Genomic DNA, 9,444 nt, shown 5'->3' on the forward strand with positions numbered 1-9,444 from the left:
CTCATCATGCTATGTATTTTCTTGATGCTCGATTCTGAGCCAATAAACCTCACCCTTTGTCGAAAAATACATTGAGGGGCGGATAAAAAAAGGTGCGAGGGTATACACTCTCATTAGGAAAAATAAACCTGGAGAATACAGTGATAGGGGCATAGTGGTCAAATCGTCAGCCCTGGCTGCCCGCCACCTTCCAAGAAGACCAGCACGTATACATGGTATCATCATGTGCCACTCCACTCCAAGCTCACACTCCCATGGCCATATACACCCACCGAGCAAGCCAAACTAAGCTCAGCCAAGCCCAATCATCCAAGCTTCAGCCAACACAAACGATAAAGCTAGCGACCACGAAGCTCATCGTCTTCCATGCATCCGGCAGGTGAAGCACCACCTTTACTAGCAACCATCCAGGAAGACGACGAGCTGGCGAGCGAATCCATGAAGAGCGGCGGGGGAGTAGAAAGCTGCAGGTGCGAGGTGGAGGCCGCGGGCATCAACTACCACATCACCGTCTCCGCCCGGCCTCACCCGCTCAAGATATGGAGCAGGCCCGACGATCTCCTCCTCGATGCCGCCGGCGACCCCGCTGCGCCTGCGCCTCCGCCGGTCAGCCGCAGCAGCCGGTGCCGCCTCGTGCTCCGCAACGTCAGCTGCCGCGCGCGCCCCGGCGAGCTTCTCGCCATCGTCGGCCCCAGCGGCGCCGGCAAGTCCACGCTGCTCGAGATCCTCTCCGGCCGCCTTGAGCCCAGCTCGTCCAATCCTACTGACCTCCGCGTCAATGGCTCCCCTGTCGACGCCGCCGCCCTGCGCCGCCTCTGCGGCTACGTCACCCAGCGCGACGTCCTCTTCCCGCTGCTCACCGTGCGCGAGACGCTCCACTTCAGCGCGCGCCTCCGCCTCGGCCCGGACGAGTACGACCCGAACGCGGTGGACGCGCTCGTCGACGACCTCGCGCTGGCTCGCGTCGCCGACGCCAGGGTCAAGGACCTGTCCGGCGGCGAGCGGCGCCGCGTGTCCATCGGAGTGGAGGCCGTGCGCGACCCAGCCGTGCTTGTGCTCGACGAGCCCACCTCCGGCCTCGACAGCGCGTCCGCGCTCCAGATCGTCGGCGCGCTCCGGGCGATGGCCGAGTCGCGGGGGCGCACCGTGGTGCTCAGCATCCACCAGCCCGGCGCGCGCATCGTCAAGATGTTCGACGCCGTGCTCCTGCTCGCCGCGGGCTCCGTGCTCCACCACGGCTCCGTCGACGAGCTGCACACCCTGCTCGCCGGCGCCGGCCTCCGCCTTCCCCCGCACGTGGACGCCGTCGAGTTCGCCATCGACTCGGTGGACGAGCTGCGCCTCCACCTGCACCTCCAGCAGCAGCAGCGCGACCGCCGCTGCACGCTGCAGCAGCTCTTCCAGCAGCACAAGCTCCAGGCCCAGGCCGACGACGACTCTGCAGCAGGCATGCTCACCGCCGGAGGAAGCAATGGGCAACACCGGTACGCCAACTCGTGGCCGCGCGAGGTGGCGGTGCTGTCGCAGCGCTTCTTCAAGAACGTGGCGCGGACGCGGCAGCTCTTCGCGTGCCGCACCGTGTGCATGCTCGTCGCCGGCCTCGCCCTCGGCTCCATCTTCTACGATCTCGCCGAAGACAAGGTGGCGGAGCGGGTGGGCCTCTTCGCGTTCCTCCTCACCTTCCTGCTGTCATCGACGACGGAGGCGCTGCCGGTGTTTTTGCAGGAGCGGGAGATCCTTGCCAAGGAGACGTCGTCGGGGGCTTACCGCGTGTCCGCCTACGCCGTGGCGAACGCCCTGGTGTTCCTGCCATTCCAGCTGGTTCTGGCGGCGGTGTTCGCGGCGCCGGCGTACTGGCTGACGGGGCTGCGCCGCACAGCACCGGCCTTCTTCTACTTCCTCCTCCTCATCTGGCTGGTCCTCTACACGGCCAACTCGGTGGTGGCGTGCTTCGCGGCGGCGGCGCCGGACTTCGTGGTGGGGAACGCGGCGGTGCAGGGCGTGATGGGCTCCTTCTTCCTCTTCTCGGGCTACTTCATCCGGCGGTCGGCGATGCCGGCGTACTGGGTGCCGATGCACTATCTCTCGCTCTTCAAGTGGCCGTTCGAGGCGCTGCTGCTGAACGAGTTCGGGGGCAGGTGCGCGGCGACGGCGATGGGGGTGTGCGTGGCGACCGGCGACGAGGTGCTCCGGCGGGAGGGCATCGGGGAGGAGTGCCGGTGGCGGAACGTGGCCGTCATGGTCGGCTTCGTCGCCTTCTACCGGCTGCTCGGCTACGCCGTGCTCCGGGTCCGCTGCAGCCTCACGCTCAGGGCCGCAGCGCGGTCCGCATTGCTGTCTTCCTCCTCGCACTACTCTGCTTGCTTCTCTGCATCTACCACCAAAGCTTGAGTCCATTCCTTGCATGTGTTCTATCGATCTTGCTATAATTTTGGTTGTAAATTATGGGACTTGTGATGAGTAAAGGGACTAATTACATTTAGCATATATCATCCAACATGAATCACACAAGGCATTACCTACATATTATTATATGGGAATCACTTATATTATATACAATGGATTAGCTTTAAATGTAATCTCTAGCAGCTAATGGTTGCATGGCTCTAAAATTATATGGAGGTCAAGATTTAACTTCATTTTCTCTACTACTTAAAAAGAATGTAAGATTTCCATTTCACCTTTCTTTCCACCACCCTTCGTCCAACCTTCATGTATATGATAATCAATCACCTTAATTTACTTACCTTCTGAACCAATTTCACTTAAATTTACTTACCAAACTTTTAGTCAAAATATAAGACAATCCATGGTCAGAATTTGATGAGCATTTATTTATACAATCGCATTATCATTGACAGGTTAATCACAAGCTAACATACTAGAATATTTATATCCAGCATTGTTCTAGTATATAAAAAAGAGATTAACATCTCGTATGGAGAAAAATGTCCTATTAATTAATGGAAATGAAATCTGGTGAACGCTCGCTGGAGGCCAACCCAGGCGAACGCCCAGATTAGCTGAAGTCATTCGCTGCAAAGCGTTCCCTAGCGAACGCTCACTTTTTTTTCTCCCAAAAAAATTTGTGCAAGGTGTGCGATCAGGGAACTCAAACTCTAGACCTCCTATGGGAGACCCGTAGGCTCTACCAGTTGGGCTGAAGCAGGCTTTGTGAATTACATGTATTGAGCTTGTTTATATGGATTTGAAGCTAAATTCTTGTAAATTATTCATTTTTTCCTTCAAAAAAATCCAAAAATCCAGAATTTTTCCCATTTTTGAAAGAGCAAAAATTCCCTGTTTTATAGAGGGGAATTTATTGAAACTTGCATGTGCATTTTTATTATATGTAGCATGGCAATTTCTAGGTCTTTTTTTGTAATGCCTTACATGGCAAGCTTCTGGGAAATTTTATCACTTATTCAAGGCAATTCCGGAATTGCTATTTTGCTTTCTTACATGGCAATTTTAATTACTAAGTGCAAGTCATTTTAATAATTAATAATATGGTATTTTATTATTAAGAGGATGGCAATTTAATTACTAAAGCATGACATTTTAATAATAAAATAATATGATATATTCATTTTTAAGAGGATGGAAAATTTATGAGTAAGAGCATGGCCTTTTTATTTATTAATAATATGGCAATTTTATAATTAGGGCGATGTCAGTTTTATGATTAATAGGATGACAATTTTATTATTGAGAGCCTGAGATTTTTATTATTGTTGGCATGTCATATTTTATTATTAACAAAATGGAAGTTTTATTATTTTAGAGGGCGTCAATTTTATTTTTATTGGCATGAAAACTGTTTTTTTTCACTGACAAGGCAGTTTAAATATTTTTATTTTTATTGACATTTTATCTTACACTAGTAGAAACAGAGGCTTCCATACGCCCCCATTAGTCCCTAAAATAATCGAACCGCGACCAAAGGGGTCTTTAGTCGCGGTTCGGGGGGAGACCCGCGACCAACTATCTGGGCCCAGCGCGCTCGGTCGACAGCTGGCGGACGGGAGGGGCTTTAGTCCCGGTTGGCCTGGCCAACCGGGACTAAAGGTCCTCAGGCTGGCCCGAAGGCCTTTAGTTGCGGTTGGCCAGGCCAACCGGGACTAAAGGCCCATCCCTATATATAGGACTCAGCTCACTTCACTTAGCCACAATTCAGAAGGGGGGTGGTGGGTTTGCTTTTGGTTCCTCCTATGCACACAAGGTGTTCGATGAAATGCCCGAGAGCATGAAACAAACATGATATGAAGTGTCCGAGCCACACTTGAGCTTTCTCATTTATTTTTCCTCCGCGATCGCGGTTAGCAACTTGAACCTTTCATGTGTCATTGATAAAATATGCATGTGTGTAGTTCATTGTTTAATTTGTATTATTTCTAGCTAGTTAGTTTAACAAATGCATGATGGTTAATTATATACTTTATATAATAATAATGCAGATGAATCGGCAATGGATGTACGGTCCCCGACTCTCCGGCGAGTTCACTACGGGTTTGAAAGATTTCCTCGTAGTGGCAAATGCGAACAAGCAGTGAGGTTTTATTATCTGTCCATGTGTTGTCTGTAAGAATCAGAAGGGTTACTCCTCCTCAAGAGACGTTCACATGCACCTGCTTCGGCACGGTTTCATGCGAAGCTATAATTGTTGGACCAAGCATGGAGAAAGAGGGGTTAGAATGGAAGAAGATGAAGAAGGGGATGATATCGATGACAACTATCATGATCATTTCGGTGATACTTTCATGGAGGATGATGCTGAAGGTGGGGAAGGGTTAGGTGAAGGTGAAGAAGAGGCACATGATGAGCCCGCTGATGATCTTGGTCAGACCATTGCTGATGCACGGAGACGCTGCGAAACTGACAAGGAGAGGGAGAATTTGGATCGCATGTTAGAGGATCACAAAAAGTCGTTGTACCCAGGATGCGATAATAGTCTGAAAAAGCTGGGCTGCACACTGGATTTGCTAAAATGGAAGGCACGGGAAGGTGTAGCTGACTCATCATTTGAAAATTTGCTGAAAATGTTGAAGAATATGTTTCCGAAGAATAACGAGTTGCCCGCCAGTACGTACGAAGCAAAGAAGGTTGTCTGCCCTCTAGGTTTAGAGGTTCTGAAGATACATGCATGCATTAACGACTGCATCCTCTACCGCGGTGAATACGAGAATTTGAATGAATGCCCTGTATGCACTGCATTGCGTTATAAGATCAGAGGCGATGACCCTGGTGACGATGTTGAGGGCGAGAAACCCAGGAAGAGGGTTCCCGCCAAGGTGATGTGGTATGCTCCTATAATACCACGGTTGAAACGTCTGTTCAGGAACAAAAAGCATGCCAAGTCGTTGCGATGGCACAAAGAGGACCGTAAGTCCGACGGGGAGTTGAGACACACCGCTAATGGAACGCAATGGAGAAAGATCGACAGAGTGTTCAAAGATTTTGCAGCTGACGCAAGGAACATAAGATTTGGTCTAAGTACTGATGGCATGAATCCTTTTGGCGAGCAGAGCTCCAGCCATAGCACCTAGCCCGTGACTCTATGCATCTACAACCTTCCTCCTTGGTTGTGCATGAAGCGGAAGTTCATTATGATGCCAGTGCTCATCCAAGGTCCAAAGCAACCCGGGAACGACATCGATGTGTACCTAAGGCCATTAGTTGATGAACTTTTACAGTTGTGGAGCAGACCTGGTGTACGTGTCTGGGATGAGCACAAAGAAGATGAATTTGACCTACGAGCGTTGCTTTTTGTAACCATCAACGATTGGCCTGCTCTCAGTAACCTTTCGGGACAGACAAATAAGGGATACAATGCATGCACGCACTGCTTACATGAGACTGAAAGTGTACGTTTGGGTAATTGTAAGAAGAACGTGTACCTGGGTCATCGTCGATTTCTTCCCCGAAATCATAACGTAAGAAAGAAAGGCAAGCATTTCAACGGCAAGGCAGATCACCGGCCGAAGCCTGCGGAACGTACTGGTGCTGAGATATTTGATATGGTCAAGGATTTGAAAGTCATCTTTGGAAAGGGTCCTGGCGGACAATCAGTTCCGCGGGGAGTTGACGGGCACGCACCCATGTGGAAGAAGAATCTATATTTTGGGAGCTAGAATATTGGAAAGTCCTAGATGTCCGCTCTGCAATCGACGTGATGCATGTTACGAAGAATATTTGCGTGAACCTGCTAAGCTTCTTGGGCGTGTATGGGAAGACAAATGATACAAAGGAAGCACGGCAGGACCAGCAACTTTTGAAAGACCCAGATGACCGGCATCTGGAATGGTTTCAAGGTCGTGCCAGCTACGCTCTTACCAAAGAAGAGAAGGTCATTTTTTTTAATGCCTGAGCAGTATGAAGGTCCCGTCTGGCTTCTCGTCGAATATAAAGGGAATAATAAACATGGCGGACAAAAAGTTCCTAAACCTGAAGTCTCACGACTGCCACGTGATTATGACGCAATTGCTTCCGATTGCTTTGAGGGGGCTCCTACCGGAAAATGTTCGAGTAGCCATTGTGAAGCTATGTGCATTCCTCAATGCAATCTCTCAGAAGGTAATCAATCCAGAAGATCTACCACGGTTACAGAACGATGTGGTCCAATGCCTTGTCAGTTTCGAGTTGGTGTTCCCACCATCCTTCTTCGATATTATGACGCACCTCCTGCTCCACCTAGTCGAAGAGATTTCCATTCTCGGTCCTGTATTTCTACACAATATGTTCCCCTTTGAGAGGTTCATGGGAGTATTAAAGAAATATGTTCGTAACCGTGCTAGGCCAGAAGGAAGCATCGTCAAGGGCTATGGAAATGAGGAGGTAATTGAGTTCTGTATTGACTATGTTCCTGACCTTAAGCCGATTGGTATTCCTCAATCGCGGCACGAGGGGAGACTAAGTGGAAAAGGCACGATCGGAAGGAAATCAACGATATGTATGGACGGTCATTCTATGACTGAAGCACACCACACAGTTCTGCAAAATTCCAGCTTGGTGGCTCCGTACTTCGAGCAACACAAGAATATTTTACGCTCGGACAACCCGGGGAAGCCTGAATCCTGGATTAGAAAGGCCCACATGGAGACTTTCGGCAGTTGGTTGCGAAAACATTTAATGAATGACAATGATGTTGGAGATCAGCTGTACATGTTGGCCAAGACACCATCTTCGACTATAACGACTTTCCAAGGGTACGAGATAAATGGGAATACATTTTACACCATCGCCCAAGATAAAAAGAGCACCAACCAAAACAGTGGTGTCCGCTTTGATGCAGCAACCGAGAATGGGCAAAAGGTCACATATTATGGTTACATAGAGGAGATATGGGAACTTGACTATGGACCCTCCTTTAAGGTCCCTTTGTTTCGGTGCAAATGGTTCAAGCTAACAGGAGGTGGGGTAAAGGTGGACGAGCAATACAGAATGACAATGGTGGATTTCAACAATCTTGGTTACCTTGACGAACCATTCGTCCTTGCCAAAGATGTCGCTCAGGTTTTTTATTTGAAGGACATGAGTAGCAAACCGAGGAAACGGAAAGATAAGAAAACGATCAGTACATCATGCGATGATCCAAAGCGCCACATTGTTCTTTCAGGGAAAAGAAACATCGTGGGAGTGGAGGACAAGACAGACATGTCAGAAGATTATAATATGTTTGGTGAAATTCCGACCTTCAAAGTGAACACTGACCCAAGCATTAAGTTAAATGATGAGGATGCTCCATGGATACGGCACAATCGTAAGCAAGCAGGGACACAAGGGAAGAATTGATGTGTAATAATTTATTGTACCAAACTTTGTTGAATGGATCATGTGAATTAAAACGTATGATGGCAAATCCGGATGATTTGTATTTGATATATTATTTGTATTTTTAATATTTTAAATTGAATTATTTTTATTTTTCTGAATTTTTTGATATATTATTTGTATTTTTAAGATTTTAAAATGAATTAGTTTTATTTTATTGAATTTTTTGATATATTATTTCTATTTTTAAGATTTTAAAATTAATTAGTTTTAGTTTCTGGATTTTTTGATATATTATTTCTATTTTTAAGATTTTAAAATGAATTAGTTTTATTTTTCTGGATTTTTCGATATATTATTTCTATTTTTAAGATTTTAAAATGAATTAGTTTTATTTTTCTAAATTTTTCGATATATTATTTCTATTTTTAAGATTTTAAAATGAATTAGTTTTATTTTTCTGAATTTTTTGATATATTATTTCTATTTTTAAGATTTTAAAATGAATTAGTTTTATTTTTCTGAATTTTTTGATATATTATTTGTATTTTCTGAAAAGTATATGAAAAAGGACCTTTAGTCGCGGTTCGTGACACGAACCGCGACTAAAGGCTCTTTCCGCGCGGGAACGAAAGCGGCGCGAAAGAACGTTTAGTCCCGGTTGGGGAGACCAACCGCGACTAAAGGTACCCTTTAGTCGCGGTTGGTGTCCCCAACCGGGACTAAAGGGTACCTTTAGTCGCGGTTGGCGTCCCCAACCGGGACTAATGCTCTGTCTATATATACAGCACTTAGTAAATTTCCCCCATCTCCCATTCTCCTCTCGACCCCGACGCCCTGCCCCGACGCCGATCGACGCCGACGCCCTGCCCCTAGTGAGCTCCGCCGCCCCCCACTTCCCCTGCCCTACGCCGCCGCCCTTGCCCTGCACTGCCGCCGCCGCCCCTGCTGCCCCTGCCCCTGCGCGCTGCCGCCGCCGCCACCCCTGCCCCTGCGCGCTACCGCCGCCGCCACCGCTGCCCCTGCGCGCTGCCGCCGCCACCGCTGTCCCTGCCCCTGCCCTGCCCTGCGCGCCGCCGCCACCGCTGCCCCTGCGCGCTGCCTCCGCCGCCCGCCGCCGCCTGCCTGCCGTCCTCCGCCTCCCGCCGCCGCCTGCCGTCCTCCGCCGCCTGCCGTCAACAAACGGAAAGAGAGAGCAGAGAGGAAAAAGAAAAGGAAAAAGAAAAGGAAAGAGAGAGCAGAGAGGAAAAAGAAAAGGAAAAAGAAAAGGAAAGAGAGAGCAGAGAGGAAAAAGAAAAGGAAATTTATTTGGGAATAATTGTATAAAGGAAAAAGAAAAGGAAAAAGAAAAGGAAAGAGAGAGCAGAGAGGAAAAAGAAAAGGAAAAAGAAAAGGAAATTTATTTGGGAATAATTGTATAAAGAAAAAAGAAAAGGAAAAGAAAAGGAAAAAGAAAAGGAAAAAGAAAAGGAAAGAGAGAGCAGAGAGGAAAAAGAAAAGGAAAAAGAAAAGGAAAAACATCAATTTTATTTTTTAATAGCTCTTAATCATTCAACCGTAGCTCCTCCTCCTCTATGTCCCCTTAATCTTATTTTTTAATTCCTTTATACTTAATTAATTTTTACTACATGCAGGAGTGACATATGGCGGACGATAGAGCCGAGCCGCTTAGGG

General features: G+C 48.0%; 1 protein-coding gene across 1 annotated transcript; it reads left to right on the top strand.

Annotated features, from left to right (window-relative positions):
- Positions 1–234: 234 nt before the first annotated feature.
- LOC123055344 (ABC transporter G family member 5) lies at positions 235–2,559 on the top strand. The gene has a single exon (XM_044479341.1). The coding sequence runs from the start codon at positions 367–369 to the stop codon at positions 2,389–2,391; it is 2,025 nt and encodes a 674-aa protein (XP_044335276.1). The 5' UTR covers positions 235–366; the 3' UTR covers positions 2,392–2,559.
- The last annotated feature ends 6,885 nt before the right edge of the window (positions 2,560–9,444 follow it).

Source organism: Triticum aestivum, chromosome 2D, assembly GCF_018294505.1.
Source record: "Triticum aestivum cultivar Chinese Spring chromosome 2D, IWGSC CS RefSeq v2.1, whole genome shotgun sequence".
Classification (NCBI taxonomy): domain Eukaryota; kingdom Viridiplantae; phylum Streptophyta; class Magnoliopsida; order Poales; family Poaceae; genus Triticum; species Triticum aestivum.